The sequence below is a fragment of the Columba livia genome, chromosome 2 (genome assembly GCF_036013475.1).
Source record: "Columba livia isolate bColLiv1 breed racing homer chromosome 2, bColLiv1.pat.W.v2, whole genome shotgun sequence".
Taxonomy (NCBI): domain Eukaryota; kingdom Metazoa; phylum Chordata; class Aves; order Columbiformes; family Columbidae; genus Columba; species Columba livia.
This window is the reverse complement of record NC_088603.1, coordinates 46,333,648-46,356,681: the sequence shown is the minus strand read 5'-3', so window position 1 is coordinate 46,356,681 and position 23,034 is coordinate 46,333,648. Positions and strand designations below refer to the sequence as shown.

At 38.8% G+C, this 23,034-nt stretch overlaps 1 protein-coding gene across 4 annotated transcripts in view; it reads left to right on the top strand.

Annotated features, from left to right (window-relative positions):
- The window catches only part of CPNE4 (copine 4), a 283,195-nt gene that overhangs the window by 197,559 nt on the left and 62,602 nt on the right, over positions 1-23,034 (top strand). For all 4 annotated transcript variants that reach the window (XM_065051707.1, XM_065051708.1, XM_065051709.1 and 1 more), the window contains exon 8: positions 20,866-20,964. In XM_065051707.1, coding sequence (XP_064907779.1) covers positions 20,866-20,964 — 99 coding nt within the window. The remainder of the gene's footprint in view (positions 1-20,865; positions 20,965-23,034) is intronic.

The following is a 23,034-nucleotide window of genomic DNA, read 5'->3' as shown; positions in this document are numbered from 1 at the left end:
AAGTTTGCACAAAATGCAGTGCTGCAGGATCCTTTGGTGACTTTTAGATGTGTGCTTCCACTTGGTGACCTGGAGAGAGCAATACCTGTGCAAGTCTGCAATAGAGTCCTACAATAGCAATCCCATGAGAGTACTCAGTGAATAGCCTATTTATGCCAACATAATGCTGTGCTGAAGGCCTCAGGATAGCAGTGAGTTCACTCCCTTTTTTACCTGCCAAACAAAGTTTGTCATCATTTTCATCCCAACTTTTTTCACCAAAACTTCCTGCTTGGTTCAGCTGAAACAATTTGCGTCTATGAAAGTTTTGCCAGAATATTTCATCAAAAAAGTCCCTCCAAACCCAAATGTGTTTATTTTTTGTTATTCAAGGCAGCATTTTGTAAATAAATTTACTTCTCTTCCTTTGAATTTTAAAACTGGGAAATTAAAGCCCTTGACTTTTTCTTGTTTTTCGATATTTTTTTAAATTCGTTTAGATGAAACAAGACAAGTTTGTTTAATACGTTTTGCAGCCTCCAGTAAAGATGGTGTTTCACATAGTTATGTTCCTTTGCAAGGAGAATCAATAGTGGTGAGCTCAGGGTGACGTTCCTTGGGGACAGGATGTATGTAGTCAGCATGTTTGCTGTGCAGGTGCTGATTCAACCCCCCTCACAGTTTGTAGAAAGGTGTATTTTGGAAGAGTACATTTCATACAGACAAGATCTGCACTTCCCAGCTGTCATGTATGAAAAGGGACCACCAATCAGTAATTTTCATTTTCTGCCTGGTATATTTTGTAAATGAAGTATCTTGAGTATACTGTGGAAATCTTAAAATCCCTTGTAAATTTGGAATAGTAGTTGAGAAGTTACACTGCCAACGGCTTTGTCATAAAATACTGTTTTCCCCTACAGGAGACAGTGTTATTAAAATGACTGTTACAGCACTGCAAGGAGCAACTGCGTGTTCCATTGACTGTCATTTCTTACAATAGAGAAACATAACCATGTTTGAGCATGAGTACTTCTGTTCAATGAATATGAACAGATTGTTATTTTGAAATTAATTGTGCTTGCAGTTTATAAAAGCAGCTTAATACATGAGTTCTTTTATACTCCACTTTGATTTCTTAAAGGCTGAACAAGCTGCCTAAAGCTTCTCCTCCTTGAGAATCAATTTTTCATGTGGCATTGCCATGCTAGTAATCATTCCTTAGTGCCTTTTCCTGTTTCAGACCTCAGTTTTTTTATCTATAGAGGTGGTAGTAGCTAGAAAAAAAGCCTATCAGCTTATTTGTTCTCCTTCCTCTCTGCCCCAGTTAAAAGAACTGCTCTGAAATAAAATGGTCAATAGCTTTCTTTCTACTTCCTTTCTAGCTTATGACCCACCTCAAGTGCATTGCAATTAATGAAAAGTTGTTCTTGTTGACCCATGTTATACTTAAGTATCTTAGAGAGGGGCATTTGTTTCAGAACTAAGGAGTGTTTCTCATTATGTCTTTTTTTTCTTTTTTCTTTTTTTGTCTTTTTTTTTTCCTCTTTAACAGAAAATGCCAAAAGTCCTGTTACCCTGAACACAGCAGTCAAGCAGCAGGCAGTATCTTTGCTCATACTTGCAAGTTCTTTTCTGCTGAGCCAAAACTATTTTCCTGCTTTCTTTTTGGCTTTCCAGGGCTTTTCACCCCAGCTTCTCCTCTGCTATCCCTACTTATTTCATGGAGAGACAGAAATACCTACCAGAAACATTTCAGTGAGACTCCATTGTTTCGAGGTTTTTTTTTTGAGAGAGGTGATGTGAATCTTCTCATTGCTTCTTAGTGATTTCCAAGAGGGGATTAATTGTTTATTCCATTTCTCAGTGGTTGAGAATGACTGTTACATCTCAGATAATGAGAGGCAGGTGGATCTCAATCTGTCAAGAAGTATCTGATTTTAATATCCACATCTGACATTGTTCCTACATTATCTTGAATTTTGTATCAAGCCTGCTTTAGAGCAAATACAGATCTATAGCATCACTTCTTTGTTGTTGCATTTTTCCTCTCCACTGATAACTGCAGGATGACAATCACAGTAAGGATGGTGCCTTAACTTTTTTCTAACCATTTCTGTTTCTGTTCTGACATCATGGTTAGCCAGAATAATATCAAGACTTCTAAAGTGTCTTTTTTTTTTTTTTCTACAGATTTTGTTACAGTTAAATTTACTCCCAAAGCCCCATGAGAAGTCCTTCAATATTTTGTTATATTCACTGTATTAATAGCATAAATAAAACATATCAGGTGACTTAAACTGTAAAAAAGGGTTTCTGAGCTGGGATGAGATCACAGCTGTTCTTCGGGCCTGGATCTGCACTGAGTCATTGGATAGCAGACCTCCCTCTGTTTCAGGAGTCATCCATTGGAAAAAATGAGACTAATTACATGGCCTTTTATTAACATTTTAAATCTAGATATACCCATAGATGATGACAGGATAATAGACTATTTTATCCTGGAAGGGATCTTAACATTTTGAATTCAAATGACCTTGTTAACAGTATTTCTCTTAGATTAATACATAGAACTAGAGAATAAATATGGAAGTTGTTTTTATTTCCAAGCCCTGTCCCTAAACTGGAAGTAAATTGAAACCATGTGACCTAAGTCAAATTCAGGTACTTTTAACTGAAATACCCTTGAGATTTTGGGGTAAGATTTTAAAAAGACACAGATTATTTTTGTTCGCCTAACCTGAGGCAGTCTAGGAAAATTTGAATTTTCAATGCAGTATGTTCTCAGCACTTTCTGAAAAATCTCACAAAGGATCTTAAGCTGAAGGACTCAAAACCACAAATCTCAGATGAAAAATTCTGGCTTGTGAACTTATTTCTGTATCTTGTCTTCGTAACTTTGTTAGATACACATCTGGGCCCCCTCTGTACTGTACTGTCTGTTAAACTGACTGACGTGTTAAAGTTTAAAAATCAGAGGCAGGGATTGTTGTTCCTGGCAGGGGTCAGTTAGTTGTCATGTTTGATGAATTCCTGTAGTATTTTTCCGTACTTCTAAAAGACAGGAACTTCAAGCGCTGTGAGAGCACATCACTAAAAGACACTTCTGATAACTGCATTTGATTTTTTAACTTCAGCTAGTATGCTGTGGTAATAAATAGCCACTTTTATGTAAGTGAATTAGAGTCATAACCACTGAAAGGAGTTATTCCTTTTCTTTCCTGCTTTCTTGTACATTCATTAAAAAAACTGTCTTTATTTCACTATTTCAATGTGTGGAACTAATGTATCTTTACTTAATACATTTGCTTAGTAGATTTAATATTGTGTATTTATTCAGAGCATTTCCTTCAAGGATTTTGAAATACTTTACACTGAATTATTTTATATTCTTGTGACGTGACATTGGTTAATAACGATCCAACCACCCTGGAGAGAACTACAGAAAGTAAAGCCTCGACCCTGCCATTAACTCAGATAATACCACCAGGCACCATTGTTCAGCATAATGGCTCACATCTCAGCAGGTCACCCAACTGAAATAAAAGCATAACATTGTTTGAATACAGTTGCTTACCTTCTGATCAGATTCAGGTTTTCAACATTTTCCATAAGTACAGACTCAAAATCAAACCTACTAGGCCCACCATTACCTCAAAACGCTGGCCTGTGTTGTATATGAGTTGAGATATAGTGATGGAACTCCGGGAGGTCACACCTGAAAATATTACAATACCTGGGACAAATTGCATCACACTTCTAGTTTAATGCAGAAACATCATCACAGATGCAGCATAATCTCGAAATTCTGCACCTTAGGTCCATTTTTTCCTGGTGCCGTTGGATAATGCATATGTAAATAATTTGATTGAGATCTTATAGTTTATCAGTACTAGAACCAGGGAGCACTGCCACTCATTCTTGACACTCAGTAGCAGTTCTGTAAGGTGGCTATTAAGCATCAATAGTTGTTTTCCCTAGATGATTGTTCACCAGAGGATGTTAACTGCATGTGAAAATTCATGGAAAGGCACCTATTATGAAAAAAAAAATTCCTTGATAAATGTTTTAAATAGGATTGGAAATTCTGGTTAGAATGGCAGAAAAGATGGGGAGCAATTAGCACTGAAGAGCCCACGGCCCAGAACAGCTGGCTGAGATGCGGAAAATCCATTTGAATACAAGTCACTCACATGTTGGCTAATTGCAAGTTGATTTTACCAGCCTTTTCTATTGAAGCAGATCCACATTGTATAATTGGACTGAGGGAGTGAACAAGAGAAAGGCTCATGCTACCATCTGATGTTTAAACGCTTGCCTTTGATGTGGGAAACTCAGGTTCAAAACCTTGCCTTAATAAATATTTAAAGATTTATGCAAAGCAAAGCAGCTCCAACAGAGAAGAGTAAGAGAGAGATACCCAGCAGAAGCCTAGAATAGCTCCTATCTTGGTGGATAAAGTGAGGAAAATAGTGGAGCAGAAACTCAAAGCAAAAGGTGCCCTACCCACAGGGCAGAAACGCTCTTCTCTGTTCCATCCCTCAGTCCCTAAGAGAAATGTGGACAGCCTCAGGTTTGTCCTGATACAGAAGGAAAGCTTCTGAAATCCTGAATGTCCTCTAGAGAGATGAAAACCTTTCCCCCATTCTCTCATTAGAAAAAAAAAAAAAAAAATTATTTGCAAATGTTATCAAGGATAGGTGTATCAGGCAGGACCTTAGAGGTAAACAGGATAGCCAGGCTGGTCACTAAGCAAAGGAATTAGACTATGGCATGAGGAGCCAATAATGCTTAATAAAAGCTGTTCCCATTAAAAGGAGCAAAAGCTCCTTCTTGGAGACCTCTTCATTAGCATATTTGTACTTGGTTATTCTTACCTCCTTTTAATAGACAAGGAAAACTATGCACAGAAGTTAATTCCTGGCCCCGAATTATTCTAGGAACTCCAAATGCTGCATCTTGTGCTTAGGTACATACAGGTCATTTCAGAGTATGAAGCATGTTCTACATACATTTTCCAACTATATGCAGCAGTAAGAGAGTGAGAATTTAATTATGTGCAATGAGTTGACTTTCTTTCTGTGAATTTCATGGTTTATTTCAGCTCATACTTGCACAATACAATGATGAAGTGAAATTATGACTTCAAAAGGAGCAATCCACTTCCAGTCCAAGATCCTTTTTCAGTGATTTGAATCTCCGTTAAGGAACGTGGCAGCACTTTATAGACTACTGAAATTAAGCACTACTATACGGACAGTCAGAAAGCAAAGGATATGACAAGTATTGAAGACATTTCTGTCCTATATGATGTTAGCTTATCTGGAATACTCTCAGGCCCATTCATATAAAAGCTTATTTATCTATTTCTCTTTATATTTCGTGAGAGATTATAGTCTGGATTTCATCTTTCCACTTTTGAGTCCCCACTGACTACTTGACCTCACCTTATTATCTTGGCTGTTAACTGACTGACTGCTAAGCAACAATATTTCTCCTATATCAAAAAGACATCTCCTGGGGACAGTTCATATAGCTCTGGAATAATTAATTACACTGGTAGGTGGGGGCTAGCTTACAGGGAGAAGGACAGCTCTGACTGACTTACACAACTCCTCCCAATGATACTGCAGAAACCTAAGAGGCAGTGAAGCTAATCGCTGACGCGCTGGTGCACGCCTACTGGAAGCAAACGCTTTTGTGTTCTGTACACCTTGCCTGCTGGCCCCTTCCTAGCAAGAGATCCCTCTTGTGAGTGCTCCACAGCAGTCTCCCAGGACTCAGTGTTTCTATACACAGCAGAGTCATCACAAATTGGAAATATTTCTCTGTACGCAGGTGAAAGGTGGAAAAAAGTCTGTGCTGACTGCAGAGCTTCTATGGTTAGAGTGCTACATGGAGTGGTAGTCACAGTTGTTAAAGATACAGTACATTTGTGCTTTACAGAAAGGTATGAAAAAAAGGTATGAAAATATCTCTAAAAATGTAGTGAACTGCACAGAGCCAATGTGCAAACATGCTACATGGTTAGGGGAACTGGGAGAAGGAAAGTGATGAAACAGATTTATGCACAGGTGTCACATATGTTTCATATACATCATCTCACAAAATAAGCTGCGCGGTGTTAGAGTTCTCTCTTTTTTCAAGTAGCTCTGTGAAGCCAGCAGTGCTGTTCCTGACAGTTTCACCACAAACTTTTCATTACCTGTACGTACAGATAGAATCAGCTCTTGGGAGGATGGTAGGTGTGTACAAGATGGGTACACACTTGCTTGCTCATGTATACTGCTTGCTCATTTTGTAAAACATGAATATAATATTTCTACAATTTCATCAGTACTTTGTAAGCAATGTTGTCACTTAGTGACATTACTGAAAATGTCACAGCTTGATTTTTTCATCATTATGTCTGGTCTTCATTTTGTCACAATCCACAGCAGAATCAGCTGCACTGTAGCACCTGCTACCACCTGTTTTAAAGACAGAAACCTCGCACTCTTTTGCTTGCCAAATTTTTTTATCAGTTGTTCCTTCTGAGACCCCTGTCCAAAGGCCATTGAAGGTCAATGGGGCATTCTCAGCTGGTGTAACTGATACAGCTGCATTTACTTCAGCTAATGTTCACAGTTTGCATCAGATGATACCTCCTGATCTTTGCCTCAGAGAGAATTGTTTTTCCTATATATGACTTGTATTAGATTGCATACTTTATATTCATAGAGTACTCACTAAGTAGGTTAGACTCCTCTGTGCTGCCTACTTGTCTCAGGAATAATGTTGTTTCCTTTTTATAATGACATAATGGTGCCACCTGCAGTCCAGAGCCTTATACAAGTGGTTTTGGATAATGTGGTTCACAGTAATAAAAGTATTGAACATAGTAAGGGGATGGATAATGATAATTAGTCATTTGTAGAAGTCACTGAATTTTACGAAGAGCTGCTTTATTTCTGTTACCATAATGAGATCTTAAATTTCTCACTGTTTTCCTTGAAAACGAAGTCGATGAAACTAAAGTCTTTGCACTGTTGATTTGTCAGGGCATCCAATATAGCTCAGTAACATAATTGTCTGTAGCTCTCTATGATACTAAGTGTGCTGGGACCTGCTAAAACACTTCATTGCAAATGTCAGTCCTGTGCAGACATCACAAGTAAGGGAAGCCTGTACCCTGTAAACTGTGTTTCAATCAAAGAGATTTTTTTTTTCTTTTTATTACCAGAATAAAATCAGAACGACTAACTGATTAATGTTTTTCTTTTGTCTTCCTCATATGTCCAGTCAGGTTTTCCCTTCTATTTTTTTTATAGGGAAACCTGTCTCCTAGTGCCGAAGAATAAACAACTAATGAGTATTCTGCTATGAGTTCATTACTATTGTTACTTTTATTATGTGGATTTTGGCACGTTTTCTAGTGCTTATTCTTCCGTCTCTTTTTCACAGTTGTACAAGACGTTTGTGCTTTACAGAAAGGTAGGAAAATATATCTCTAAAAAGTGGTGAGCTATATAGAGCCAATGTGCAAACGTGCCACATGGTTTGGGAAACTGGGAGAAGGAACATGATGAAATAGAGAGGGTATTGAAAAATTCTGTTAGTTCCAGTTGCAGTTGTTTAACAGGGTGGAGTTGGTATCTACGGCTTGGATTTTTTTTACTACTTTTTTTTTAATGTGGGTAGTCTTCAGAGAATATCTGCTGATCAGTTAGAACAGTCACTTTATTCTGCCCGAGTATTCTTCTCTGTGTTACCTGTCTCTTTTTTACTGAAATGTGATCATTGTTTAATAGCTGGCTTATTGATACAGGCACGTGTTTTACTTAAGTGTCCTTATTTAATAATAGTGAGAGAAATCAACCACATTAGGAGGAAAAGGGGGTTATAATTACATTTAATTAGATGTTCGATTCTCCTTCTTCTTCCACTGGTAATTACTTTAATGATAGTTCCATAATTCACCTAGCAGAGTGATGAAAGAATGTCCACACCTATATCATTTTCCTGAATACAAAGGAAATTGCAAATTAGTCTGACAAAATGTTGACATGAGAGAATGAATTATCAGCTCAGTTTCAATGAGACCTCTTTTTATTCACCGCCATTTATTTGTGGCATAATTTTGGTCACTTATGCAATCTAAGTACCTGATTGCATATTCAGAGAAAGTACTTGGATATCTGTGCACAGTTACTTTGTACCATCTATGTGAAGTACAAACACAGAGCTCACCTTTTGAAAGTCTGGTTTTTGGAGTACTAGCTACACCCTTTACTGAAGTTCTCATTTTTCCAAACCGCTGCATTTCTTTTTATTCTCAAATCACCTGAGCCCTCTGCTAAACCCAGCACTAACAGACATCACTGATTTTTTTTGGAAACTGCTAGTTTTATAGCCTATAAAATACTCCAGCATGGTAATCATACTATTTTTCTCCCATTCTACTTTGCAGTATTCTTCAGTCTGGGGTGCGTTAGTGGGTAGTTTAACTTGAGAGCAGGCATACTGAAATGTGTGGGGTTTGTTTTTACAGAAAGTTCACAGGCAATCAGCCATTTTCTTTTATTTATTCTCATCACCCCTGTAAACGCCGGTAACTGATTTGAAGTGCAGAGAAGGAAACAGAAAATGGGCAGATGTGTACAAAGGTTTTCATTCTATTCTTCTAGGCTGTTTTAACATGGAAGTGTGAGTATTTGAAGTTGCTCTTCACAACTTAGTCATCTTCAATAACAAAAAGGAGCTAGACCTAGATTTTCTTCAGCTGGTGAGAGATGATGGTGGAACAATAAGAAGTGAAGGCCTTGGCTCTCAGTTTCTTTCAGCGCAGTAACTGCAGGATCTTGGAGGTGAGCAAGGCCAAGGCTTCATCCACTGCTGTCAGGCAGCCACCTCTGGGGAGAGCTGCTGCAGCTCCTCAAGAGGACGCAGAAATACTCTGCGACAGTTCAGGGAAGGGAGCAGCAAATAATTCTGTTCCAGTTGGAACTGCAGGAGCTGTTGAGATGGTAAAATTTAATTGCTTGTGCTGGAATCAGGCCAGTAAACGTGGACAGTTCTCCTGTCCTTTGAAGAGGTATTTTGGCACATTTCAGATGCAGCAGCAGCACTTGGAGTTGCAGCAGCAAGTTTTGATCCCATTCTGAATCAGGAGGGTGGTGGTCCCTGTACTGGAAACCCACCCTGTAACCCTGTTCCCTCAGGCTTCACTCAAGTAGTGTCATGTCCAAGCTCAAGGTGTTTGTCTTCACTAGTAGCTTTTGTCAAAATCTTGGCTCTTTGGGAGGAGGTGAAGGGGTATCTCTGCCATCTCATTCATATGCCACTGATGACAGCCATGTGTTGGTTTCTTCATCTGATGTTAATCTTCATTTGCTTATTTTCAAGGAGAAAAGGTGGTTGGATACAGGATTCTTTTCAGAACTGCCAAGTAGTTGCTAAAAATGTGATAGTTCAATGGAAATAGAGAAATCCCAAAGAAAAGCTTGATACTAAACAACACTACCTTTTATTGTCACCAGAAAACATGCCAAGAAACAGAATTCAAATGCATGTTTCCTTCCTGAAAATCTTAATCTTGGGATTCTCACCACTGATTCTGGGCACTCTGGGCTCTTAATTTTGCGGTGCTCTGAATATGTCAGAATTTTGTTGAGGTTGTTTAGTACCAAACTTCAAACCTTCACTTAGTCACATAAATTGCTCACAAGAGAGAAATAGCAAAAGCACAGAAAGTGTTCAAAATAAGTATATCACTTCACAAAACTCATCATCTGTTCGTAGATGGTTCAAAAGAGGGAGGAAGACAAAATTAATCAAATAAATTACTGTTTCCACATGCTTTGCTTTGCATATTTGACAAAAAATGTCAAAATAGTGCTTTAAGGCAGCTACTTTCTAGAGCGTTCTTGTGTGCAGCAGGCTATTTGTCTCTTAGAAATATTGTTACACTCAGAGAAAGCTGTCAGTTTCCTTCTTTGGTTCCAACATATGTAGCTAAGTTTCCTTATGAGTCAGTGTTTATACAAGATCAGTTTTCCTTGCTCAAGAAGCAGGGAAGGATTCCTGTAAAGCAAGATTAATATATTATTCTAATTGTTGATTTGAACTCTCTGTACATTATGTAGTACATGTGACACTATGTATGTTACTATGTATACTGTATTTTTTAAATCTATTCTATATTCTTAACATCAATATAGAATTGTAATATGCTACATTATAAAATGTGTGTATTACACAGCATCTCATCTTCTCCATAGGGGAAGAATACTCACTAGATGCAAAAGCACTCAGTTACCTGATGAGGCTTAGGTTTTCATCTGGTTTCTAGCTTGTTTCACCCATGTGGAAACCTCAGTGATTCTGGTTTCCTCAGCATATTTTCTGCCACAGTTTTTCTCCTTTCCATGCCCCTATCTTTAAAAAATGTTCTTTGAGAAGAGGCTACTGTGTTCAACCCATCCATATATGCCTATACCTTCAGGTTTTCTAGTCATTTAGGGTAACTGTATTGCTGGACACCTTGGGTTTCCAGCCTGTTCCTTCCTGGTTTTCAAGAGAAGCTGGAAACAGGCCTGACTGGCAAACAGGAGCTCCATGTTTGTGTGCCAGTTCTCCCAGTGAGCTCACCCTCAGGTTTCCACCCCACCATACAGCATGTTTGCTCATACAAAGTGTCACATCCGTTGTTACAGAAAGAGATAAGCCCAGAAAATATAGAGCAGTTATTGAGAAATCATAATTAGGGAGAACATTTATTAGATATTTGAATGAATATAAGGGGAATGCAAGCAGGAAAGGAAGACGGTATAGATCTAGATGGGCAGTTAATGTAATCTGTTACAGGCTTATTTTCTACCAAATACGAGAAGAAAAAGCAGAAACTGGGTTACTGTACATATACATATATATATATATATCTGAACAGTTACATAAAAATGTGTAAAAAAATGTGGTATATATCAACGGTGTAACTGCTTTACTGTTTCACAGTTTTAGCTTGTTCATGAGCTTCCATGAAACAGGAAAATACCTGCTATTTAGCCGATATGTAATCTTTTTTGAAAGGACCAGACACCGTGGTGTGATCTTAATTTAACTCTTACTGGAAATCTTTGATGATACATTGCCGTGAGCAGTGCAGGGCCTTAGATTCTTCATACAGCTGCTTTCAGTGTCCATGCTGGAGATGAATTCAACACTAAATACAATACAGGAGATAAAATAAGACTCTGGCCAGAAAACTAACTTAAAAGCAGTGCTGAAAGAGGCGGGAGGTTTTGTTTTTAAAAATGTAACCTGTGCAGTAATCAAGAGGAGACATATGGAGGGTTCCTCCTGAAGCAACAGTGTGTCTGTGTGAAGCCACTAACTGAAGCTCAGAAGAAAACAAAAAGCAAACAAACAAATAAACAAAGCCAGAGAAATTAGACCACTTACACCCACTGGTAACTTCTATATCAAGTGCAAAATGCTCAGTAGAGGTTTCACAAGGATGGATTTAAAAAATCTGATGTGTGAATATGGGACAAAGAATTGTGGCCTTTATTTTGAGGCCTTTACCCTTAAGATAAGCTTAGGTTTAACCTTTAACCTTGATCTCTAATGTTACTTTAGCCATTTCAGTTATAGTGTTCTGTGCACTGTCTCTCTACTTAATCTAGAAATCTAATTATTTCATGTCTTCATTTTCCTTAGGAAACATGGTTTAGAATATTGTTGTAATAAGCATTTAGAATTGCTTCAGTTTTCTTAATTGATTTCTTGTCTGCTCTATACTGAAAAACTTTCCGTGTTTGAAGCCACTACCAGTCTTAGTTTTATAAATTACCTGTAACAGGGAATATCTACCTCTACTGATGTTTATGCTGTGATATCATCCACAGAAGACAGTGACTGTGTCAGGGCCATTAAGCCCAATGCTGTTTCCCAGGTCATTCTTTTGGAATTATGTCCAAGAGATGTGAAATTGACTCCCGCACTGATTGACAATAGAAAGAACAGTGTCATCAGTCACTCTCAACACAATTACAAGTGTTGTTTGGGGACAGATTCACGCTGCTCTGGTGAAGAAGAGCATTTTGTACTCTTTCTGCCAAGTAGCATCATCTTCATTTCCTGCTCGAGATACAAGGCAATGGTTGATTTTTATCTGTTACTTTCAGCGTGCAAGATGAAGCCAACTTGAGCTTTTTTTAGGAACTGAGAGTAAACAGCGGGAACTGGGTAGAGTGTTGTTTTGTCTGAGAGCTTTTTGATATGCGCCCATGAATTACGATAAATTTCACTGCTGTGCCTGCGGCTTCTCCAGTAGGTACATCAGAGAGGCCTGCCGATGAGCGATGCCTTTTTTTGGTACACAGGGAATTGTTTGTTTGTTAGATAAGCACAAATTTCAGGTACACATTGTTAATTAGAGAGTCACTACTGGGTCGGTACACTGGTTTTGAAAGACAGATTCTTTAGCATAGGGATAGAACAGACTGTGAACTAAAAGGAAGGATACTCATGGAGAAAACTACCTGGTTTTTGGTTGATAATATCACTGATGAAGCACCGAAGGAGCCTTAGGGCAGTATTTACAGAAGTTTTTGCTGTTAACATTTTGTTATATAAGACATAATCTCAAAAACTGGAATCTCATGGATTCACGTGGGAAGTCATAATTTTATATTTGCTTTAAAAATGCCCCAGCCTGCTCACTTATTTGGTGGACAACTAGGTCTTCATGAACACAAGCAGGATACTGAAAAAGTGTCTTATTTCTGTGTTGCATTTTAAGTTGCTAAGGGTGTTTTGGATGAGAAAAAACAATGTTGTCATTAACATAGAGTTCTTTGCCCTTAATATAAAGAAAGTGCATTTGCTAAAAGATTCATAGGCATGCATTGCAACTACACAGATCTCTATTTTAGGCCAGTGCACAAATGAAAGTGTGCATTCATATCCATGCTGAACCTGATTAGTAACTGCACCGTTTCTTGTATATGTACTGAGGATTATGTTGCATAAACCTGTGACTACAGAGTAGAAGCTTGTTTATGATATCACCATCAAAACCTACAGAGTCATTGAAAATCCTTATGTCACTAATTATAGCATGTTTATCTCTTTCAGAGGAATATCTTTGGGGTTTCTTTGTCAGCACTGAAGAGGGTGAAAGATCTGTGTCTGAGGCTCCTAGGCACCCTTTTAATACAAATAAGAGTAATCAACAAGCTATGGTTTTAAGTAATTGGGTTTGAAATGACCTTGAGGGTTCGTATGTGCTGTGAGCTGTCAAGAAGAGGCAACATCCAACTGTGAGGCTTCCCATCATTCCTGAGCCACAAATCTCCAGTGTTGGTGTAGAGAGACTGGCTTGGTGATGATGGTTCTCTAAACGGTCCCTGTTTTCATTTGTCAAGAAGTGAAATAGGCTCAGGCTGATGTCAGTCACAGCCATCAATAAAATATGACTCACTCACTCTGATCTTGAACAAGAGGACCTGCCAATTTTTTGTAGAAAAATAAGAATTCTCCTCCCCTTCACTATTTTTCTCACTCAGGCAGATAAATTTAAAACCAAACTTCCGATGCATTGAGATCCACAGGGAAAATATTTTCTTTCTGATTTGGCTGTCTTGGGTGCTACACTTACTGCAGCACGTCAAAGGGAATGATGAATCACTTGCCATTAACCAAGAGGAAGCTGTCAGTGAGTATCTGTCTCAAGACTCCTTCAACAGGCAAAGGATCTGAACCCACTACAACCCTGTCATCTTTAACACATCAATTACCACCATCTATATGTGGGAGGCACAAAGGTATTAAGGAAATCCTGGCGGTTGTTGAAGAGAATAGGAAAAATCTCATTGCCTGCAATGGACCCAGGACTTCACCTGATGCTTATGGAGTAAACTCAGCTGTGCTGGTAGACAGATGAGCATCAGTCCAGCCAAATTTGGCAGAACAGAAGATGCTGTCTTCAAAAGGAATAAGGCTCTGTAGTCAAGAAAAAAACTTTCAAAGTTGTTTCTAGGTTGGCTTCACAGAGGCTGCACATAGCCTAATAGTGTAGGTTATGAGCTCTTTTTCCCCCATTAGTCCAGGTTTTTTTGAGTTGTCTAGTTTGAAAAATTGAGGTAATCTTTCTCAGAGGAAAATGTTCAAATATATTACCTACAGCTTTCTGAAGAAGGCTTTACTTCAGCCAGTGAGAGGCTTGCAAGAAACATTGCTTCATTTTGGCGATTTCTCACTTCAAAATTTTATTTAAAATTTTTGGAGAAGTACAACTGCTGAAAAGAGAAAACTGTGATGACGAGCTTAGTGAAAAAACAAAACAAAACACACACATACAAAAAAACCCAGAGTGAAGAATTGCAAATACAGCAGGAAAGACCAAATTTCCGTACAGCTATTCTCCAGCATATAACCCGGGGTTGTGGTGTGTATAAGGTAGAATTTGGCCTTGGAACATCATGACTATAGAAACAGGATAACTTGAAGTGGTTTAGCTTTTGTACTGAAGGTTTTGCATAGCTTTTCTCACACCCAAATGGGGATAATGGGTAGGTAGTGGATACAAGCCTTCCTATAAAAAGACCTTCTTTGAAGTATTCCAAGTGGGGTACATATACTTCAGGGAGGTACAGCAGGAGGTTTATTTCATCATTAAGTAATAATAACCCTTATGAGAGACAGACTGTTCCAGAAAAATCACTTTGATGATCAAGTAAATTTTTGCCTGAGTTTTTTTTTTCACCTTCTCTGTTTGGCTTTTGGGAGCCTTTCTTCTTTTTATTTGGTTTTTTTTTTTTTTTAATGTTGTCACTGATCCTAGAGAATGAACCAAATAAGAGTTTCTGTTTGTAGTCTTTTGCCACCTCATGCCTCCTGTAGCTTGGAGTGATTCTAGAAGTAGAGCAAGTCACTGACTGACATTTGCCTCAAGAATTTGTTTCTTTGAGAGATAGTAAATGTCACATAAACTCTTACCTAAAAATTATTGTGGTGTTATTTTAGTTTAGAGTTGAGTGGTAAAAACTTTATAACTGACTGGGCTGTAATTTATTATATTCAGGTCCAAAAATAGTGGATTTTAAATTTAATAAATGAGTTTAATAATAACAATGCAGAATCTAGTAGGAGGCCTGTAGCTAGTGGTGTTCTGCGGGGGTCACTACTGGGTCCAGTCTTGTTTAACCTGTTCATCAATGACCTAGATGAAGGGACAGATTGTGCCCTCAGCAAGTTTGCTGATGATACAAAACTGGGAGGAGTAGTTGATTACAGCAGAAGACTGTGCTGCCATTCAGTGAGATCTGGACAGGCTAGAGGACTGGGCAGAGGAGAACCTGCTGAAGATCAACAAATGCAAGTGTAGGGTCCCGCACCTGGGGAGAAATAACCCCAGGCACCAGTACAGGTTTAGGGTTGACCTTCTGGAAAGCAGCATTGCAGAGAAGGACCTGGGAGTTCTGGTGAACAACAGGTTGACCATGAGCCAGCAATGTGCCCTTGTGGCCAAGAAGGCCAGTGGTGTCCTGGGGTGCATTAGAGTGTGACCAGAAGGTCGAGGGAGGTTGTCCTCCCCTTCTAGTCTGCCCTAATGAGGCTGCATCTGGAGTACCGTGTCCAGTTCTGGGATCCCCAGTTTAAGAAGGATGAGGAATTACTGGAAGGAGTCCAGTGGAGAACAACAAAGATGGTTGGGGTCTGGAGCACCTTTCTTATGAAGAGAGAGAGCTGAGTCTGTTCAGCCTGTAGAAGAAAAGGTTGAGAGGGGATCTCATCAATGTTTATAAATATCTCAAGGGTGGGTGTCAAGAGGGTGGGACCAGACTCCTTTCAGTGATGTCCAACAATAGGATGAGGGACAATGGGGAAGGCTGAAACGTGGGAGGTTCAATCTGAATATGAGGAGAAACTTCTTTACTTTGAGGGTGCCAGAGCACTGGAACAGGCTGCCCAGAGAGGCTGTGGAGTCTCCTTCCCTGGAGACATTCCTGTGCAGCTGCTCTGGGTGAACCTGCTTTAGCAGGTGGGTTGGACTAGATGATCTCCAGAGGTCCCTTCCAACCCCAACCATTCTGTGATTCTGTGATAAGCATTCTCCTTCTTACCTAGCCACAAGATACCTTGTTTCACAGAAACGCAAGGAAAAACCACCCAAGACAGTTTCTGTTCAGAACTTAAACCAGTCTTGTTTAGTGCTATTGCCCTAAAACCTACCTAGGGACTACAGGCATTTAATGGACAAAGACAATTCCTTGAAAGGTATCCCTTCTACTCCTTATTGAGTGTCAGAGGATAATTACTGAAGTAACAACACACAGAGGAATCTCCTTTTTAACACAATGTATGAACTAGGATCTCACCTGCATCAGAGCCAGATCAGACTGAGGAGCCTCCTATTCAATGGCCTGCTCTGGCTGCTCAAGCTGTTGGGCTGTTGTGACTGTTGGGCTTTTCTGCTAGCACAGAGCAGCTAGAGAGTGGACCAAGGATTTGGTCTTCTCTCCCACCCAAGCTGCTGTCTTTTTATTTCAAGTTAGTGAAGTGTTTTAAGTTAAGGAAGCTCTTGCATTGCCAGGAGGGCTGTCCGATGCTGTACATCTCCAGCTGGGTGGCAAGGTAGTACCTGCACAAGCCATACTAACTTCTCATAATTGGACTTTGAGCATAAGCAGAACTGGAGAAACTCAGTCTGTAAAGACTGGGAATTTTCTAGTTTTTGCTGGCTTTGTGCCTGCTGCAGTGTCTGCAGCTAAGAGAAACTTAAATGGATGATTTTCAGTAAGTACATTTCCATGGTCTGTCTGTCAGCCACCTCCAGATAGGATTTAGTCATGAGACTCAGTGCCGGTCTTTTAGAAACTAACCATAGAAGCAGACATTTGGCTGGTTCGTAAATCGGAAGGTTGAGTCACAAGTCACTCCATTACGCCTGCCCAAAGATGCTGGATATAGTAGTTTTCTCATTGTGACAACCTAATGGGAAAATCTACTTGAAGCATTTCCCTCAAGGTGTATAGGGAAAATAATCTCTGTACCGACAGACACCCACACACAAACACATACTTACAGTAGTCAGTCTTTTCTCCTAAGTAGTTCTCCTTGTGGTTAAAGCTAGAATGGCTGGTGAACATGGAAAAAAATTTTAAGACAATTAGCCAAAAATTTGGTCAGCGAAAACACAGTCTGACTCTCATGAGACTTGGAACACCACTTTCTTGTCTTACGTCAGATCATGGAAATTAAACTTTTTAAAAAATAATGTTTGCGTTTGGATCATGTCATCTGGATATGAGGAAAGAATTAATTTTTGCTGTTGAATTATCAAACATGAAAACAGCCTCACTCCATGGGAGACACTGGATAGATAAATTGGTTAATTTCTTATCTAGACATCATCACATCACAGAACATCAGTATTGGCTGGAGCTGGAGGATGGTCCAGATTATATTTTTTGTGAAATATAATTAAAAACAGAAATTGTGCAAGTTATTATTTTTGCTTACACAGAGATAGCAAGATTAATCTCACTGACAGCCTCTGGGAAGCATTAGGAAATTCAGCCAAAGAAGCCTGTGCTGTTGTAGCTCCAGTGCAAATGCAATTTTTCTTACATGCTGCTCAGAAGTGCCATTTCTATTGAGAATGTTGTCAAAATCTACATGTGGTGAAAAAACTGAGCAGAAGTTAAACCAGGGACAAAATCTGTCTGCATCAACCTCAGACATCTTTTTCTTTTCAAAATGGACCTTTCTCTCTCCTTTCTCCAGTGAAAAGTTAAATTTCAACCTGAAAGGAAATCTTTTGTGGCATTTACAAGACAAGCTGAAGGAATGAAGATGTGGATACCTAGAAGGGATCCACCAATGTCTTCTTAACTGAATCTACTGGTTAGCTCTGTCAGGCATAGCACCTTTCCTTGAGAAGGCTTGAAGCAGTGTTCCCTCCCCCAGCAGTCAGCAGGTATTTTGGGGAGGGAGGAAGGACCATGCACAGGTGGAAGATGTTCTTCATCATTACAGTCAGTGCTATTCCATCACCATGCAGCATTAGACACAAGTTTTTACTCCCTGCATTTGAGCTTGTGACCAATAGGTGAGAAACTGAATTCTTTCATCAGTAATCTGAACACGGATTTACCAGTGTTTAAAATAAAGCATATGAAAAGCCTCCTTAAATTAATGAGACTTAATAGAGTGTAGGTATACTGTTAATCATCTGCTTAAGCAACCTGTAAGAGTACAGACCCAAAGAAAGGATTAAGTTTTGCTTGAGGATAAAAGATGATTTATGGAAGATTTAATTTGAAAAGCACACAGGGCCATCTTAAAAAAAAAAAGGGGGGGGGGAAGCGCACAACTTTAAAGTCTTTCACAGGGCAATAATTCTTTGATTGTCACCTCTGGTCTTTACCTGATTCTGGATTATTTTCAAAGATCCTTCCCTGCTTATTTCATCTGTCTGATTTTGGTTTTGTAAAAACTTCTGGACTCCGGTATTTATATATTTCATAAATACTTTTCAGATACAGCTGAAATGCAGAATCATTACTTCATACAACATGTTTTTCAGAGAGTAACAATTAATTTCTATGGCCATATGTGAAACTCTGAAAAAAAAAAATGGAGTCATAATGGATGTGCTTGCGGGAACCCCGTTTCTCCCTTAGCTCTAATTGTGCAAATGGCACTGAGATAATACTATAATTGTTGTGTTTTCCATGAAGCCAAGATGAAGATTAAAGTACCATCTGGCTTTCTGAAAGCTAAAGTTAGGAAACCTCTAGCTTGAAAGAAACAAGCAGTTGGATCCCTATTGGGTGGACATTTGAAATGTAATTTAACTTCGCTCATCTCCAGTAAAAATTCTAACCACAAATCAGCACTCAGAGCTTTTCCTTCTTCATAAGAGCTAGCACCCTAACAGGAGTTTTTCAAACTACTGTTGCCTGGAGATCTCTGATGACCTTGGTTCTGTTCTTGTATTGATGTTCCAATAGAGTTTAAAGACAGAACCTGAAAAGTAAATGTTTGGAAAATGTCACAATAAGGGTTTTTTTTAATTTGTGAAATAGCCGTTTTTTCAAAAACATTTTGGAAATGTTGCCAGCATTACTAAAACTAGAGTTTTTCACATTTATATCAATTTTGCTATGACATGGTGACAAATCTTTTTCCTTTTAGGATCTTAAATCATTTTCACAATAATTATAGAAAAAAATCTTTTGAAGTCATGCTTCATCTGTGAAGTCAATTTTTTCATGAAATATTTAGAAAGTAATTTCAATAAAAATTAACTAATATACATGAAGAAAAAAGTTCCAGAAAAATAAAATTAACCTGCTTAAAGGTCTATGAAACAGAAACGGTTTCAGGGTTTTTTTTGTAAATTAAATTATTTTTTCTTAGATTTTCTTGTTGTTGTTGTTACCAGCTCATCTAAAGATTGCAGTTGATAATAAGCATAGGGTGATTAGTATGAAGATTTCATCATAAAGAACTCACCAGGGCTGTTAGTGATGAAAATACTGTGTCTAGTTTTGTTTCAGGCAACATTACCACTACCGGAACCAGAAATCCACTCTTGTTTGATTACTCTTGTATAAAATTTAGCCTATCAACAAACACATACAGGAACTTCCTCCCTTTCACTCTGCCCTCCACCCACCCTTCCTCAGTGTCAAAGCTGCTAAAAAGGACAACAGGAAGAGCTTTTTCAAATACGTAGCAGATAAAACTAACACCAGAGGCAATGTAGGCCCACTGATGAACGAGGTGGGTGCCCTGATGACAGAAGATACAGAGAAGGCAGAGTTACTGAATGCCTTCTTTGTCTCTGTCTACTCAGCGTAGGGCAACAAAGATGATGGAGTGGAGCATCTCCCTTATGAGGAAAGGCTGAGGGAGCTGGGTCTCTTTAGCTTGGAGGAGAGGAGACTGAGGGGTGACCTCATTAATGGTTACAGATATATAAAGGGTGAGTGTCACGAGGATGGAGCCAGGCTCTTCTCAGTGACAACCAGTGATAGGACAAGGGGTAATGGGTACAAACTGGAACACAAAAGGTTCCACTTAAATTTAAGAAGAAACTTCTTCTCAGTGAGGGTGCCAGAGCACTGGAACAGGCTGCCCAGGGAGTTTGTGGAGTCTCCTACTCTGGAGACATTCAAAACCCGCCTGGACACATTCCTGTGTAACCTCATCTAGGTGTTCCTGCTCCAACAGGGGGATTGGACTAGATGATCTTTCGAGGTCCCTTCCAATACCTAACATTCTGTGATTCTGTGAATTTAGGAATGACTACCAGTGGGGGTTGGTCTGAATAGTTACTGTTGAGCAACACTAGAAAACAGCCGAGATATGGGCACCAAACACTTATGTGTTTAAATTCAAAGGCATTTCAGAAAATGACCTCTATAACTCTTGTCTCACCCTCATTGACTGTAAAAATGAGAATGGAAACATTTGCCCATGGCAACTAGTGTTTTGAATATTAATTTATATTTGTAAAGCACTTCAATGAGGTCAGTTACTCTTATTCAGGACACTATTTGAGCATGAACATACAAATACAAATAATCCTGTATTTTTACACCTAGCAAAACGAAGCAATCGAGGAATCCTTTCTGTCTAAAATACATGAACTTTACTTAATCAGACAACTCCATAACTCACAGCTGTCAGTAGCAATCTGTGTTGAGATTCTACTTGTCATTTTATTTTGATCTGGACAAGAATAAGTTTTTAATATGTCTTGTGATTTCCTTCTAGACAAAAAAAAACTTCACCCAGTGCATATCGTAATTTCTCCTGTAGTATTTTTCAATGAAATCTGTTTTGTATCTGAAGAAAAAATGTGTTCTTTTGTTCTTTTCCCCTTTGCCTCCTCAGTGCATAGTTTGGGACTGGGATTCCAATGGAAAGCATGACTTCATTGGAGAATTTAGCTCGACTTTCAAGGAAATGCGAGGAGCTATGGAAGGAAGACAGGTAAGTGGAAGCCACTCAAGTGATCTCAATATCTAAGCTTTGTAAGGCAATGTTCCTCAGACAATCCTGTACTAGAGAAAGTGACATTGTCTCATTATCTCTAGAAAGTTTGATTGCTGTGTTGATCCCTCCTGTACATTTTACTGTTATCTGGACATGATAGTCTGAAAATACAAAAATCAGCCTTTTCTGTACTTCCACGCCTGAAATACTTAGTCTTTTTCTGGTTCACATTCCGAAGATGTTTCTTTCTGCTAAGATTAATTTCCTTTGAGCCCAAGCACATGGTTTCTATGAGGTGCTGTTATGGCAAAGCAGGTATATAGTCTGGGTACTCAAAGCATTTATCTACTGGTCTAAAGGCCTTTATTGGGTGAGGGTCATTCTTCATCTTTCTCCATTTCTAATGTGCTGCCTTCGTTGCTGCCAGCTCTAACTTGAACCCATCATGATGAAACTAATCAGTTTCCTAAATATCTCATGAATTACAGTCCTAAGGGAAAACGAAATTGTTAGCCTATTAATAATTTCACTTCTTTATGTCAGCCTGATCTTTTCAAATCAAAGTTGACGGTAATTATTGCATCTGGTAAATGATTTGGCATATCTAATTCCAGCAATTTTCATTTTCTATTATTACTTCTAAAGGTGTTAGTTTTGATAAATTATCTGAGGAGGAGTTAAAAATGCTGACTTTCTAATCTGCTGCTAATTTCTGTTCAGTGCTTCATGGGTGATCTCAAAACCAAACACAAATGCCTAATAAGCTTTATTTGGGCTTTCCATTAAGTTTCTGTTCATAATGTGTTAATAGAAAGCTAAAAGCTTCAAGAGGTGCTTAATAAATGGTAAGCAGTTAGGCTGTTCCATAGGTCAAGTTTTTATGATTCTACTAGATAACTTCTGTTGATGTTGTTAGAATAAGCTAGAGTTTAGCAAATGTTGCTCCTGTGTAAAATGTTGTTGATATATATCAGTCATGTATTAACCCACTATATGTAACGTCTAAACAAAACCTGAGTGTAAATACAACCCTGTTTTCTTCTCTTGAACTCGAATTAGGTCAGAGGATCAGGATCCACTTACAATATAATGGGGTGAATTTTTTGCAGCTTTTACAGCGCTTTCATGAACCAGTACCTGCCAAAACTTAAACCAAACTGAATTTGAGTGGAAATAAAACCTACCTAAAGAGGTAAACAGATTCCAGAGTGAGCAGTAGTAGCAAGGCTAGTGATGGGACAACACTCCAGTTTCGTATACAAATAACTGTGGCTGAGGAAGAGACTGTGAGATAGTGGTAAACAGTAGTTATTTCCAATATAAACATCTTCAAAAGAGCATTGTAGTCCTTCCCAAACAGACAGCTTGGTGGCCAAGACAAGAGACTTGCAGTCCAGTGTGCCAGGAATGGCTGTGAAGGATAAACTATATACTCTTCAGTGTGCTCTTTTCATCCCCAGCTAGCAGAGAGAATGGTTACTCTTTCAAGGGAATAAGAAGTTAGTATGTCCATTTGTCAGTTCTTGTTCTAGGTTGACACTGCCGTATCAGAGTGCCATCCAGAAATGTTTTATTGTTGTACAATGTTTTAAGTGGCTAAACTTTGTCTTGCTAAGGGCCTACCACTTGCCATTCAGCTGCCTTTAACCTATAACTTTGCAATTTTCCTTTCACTTCAAAAGTGCAGCTTTTCTCCTCCACACATCTGAGCTGTTGAGGCATTACTTCTCTTTTGTTGCTCTCATTCTGTTGTTACTGTGCAGTTACTCTGTGAGCTTGTACCTGTAAAACCCAATGCTGTTGTTATAGCCAGTTCTCATGGGACACAATTACCACCAGTGTGAGTATCAGTCCTTCTCCCCCCTCCTCTTTTCTAATCATTGTTTTTTGGCCTATTCTAAGGGAAAACAAAATTTAGTGGATAATATAGTAGGTAATAGTCATTTAAGTGGCTAATAAATATCGCCCTAAAAATATACATGCACATGCTAGACAGCTCTTGCACCTGATGAAAGCAGGCTTCAGTGATCACTAATAGCACGATAGGCAAGAACAAAGCAGTAGAGA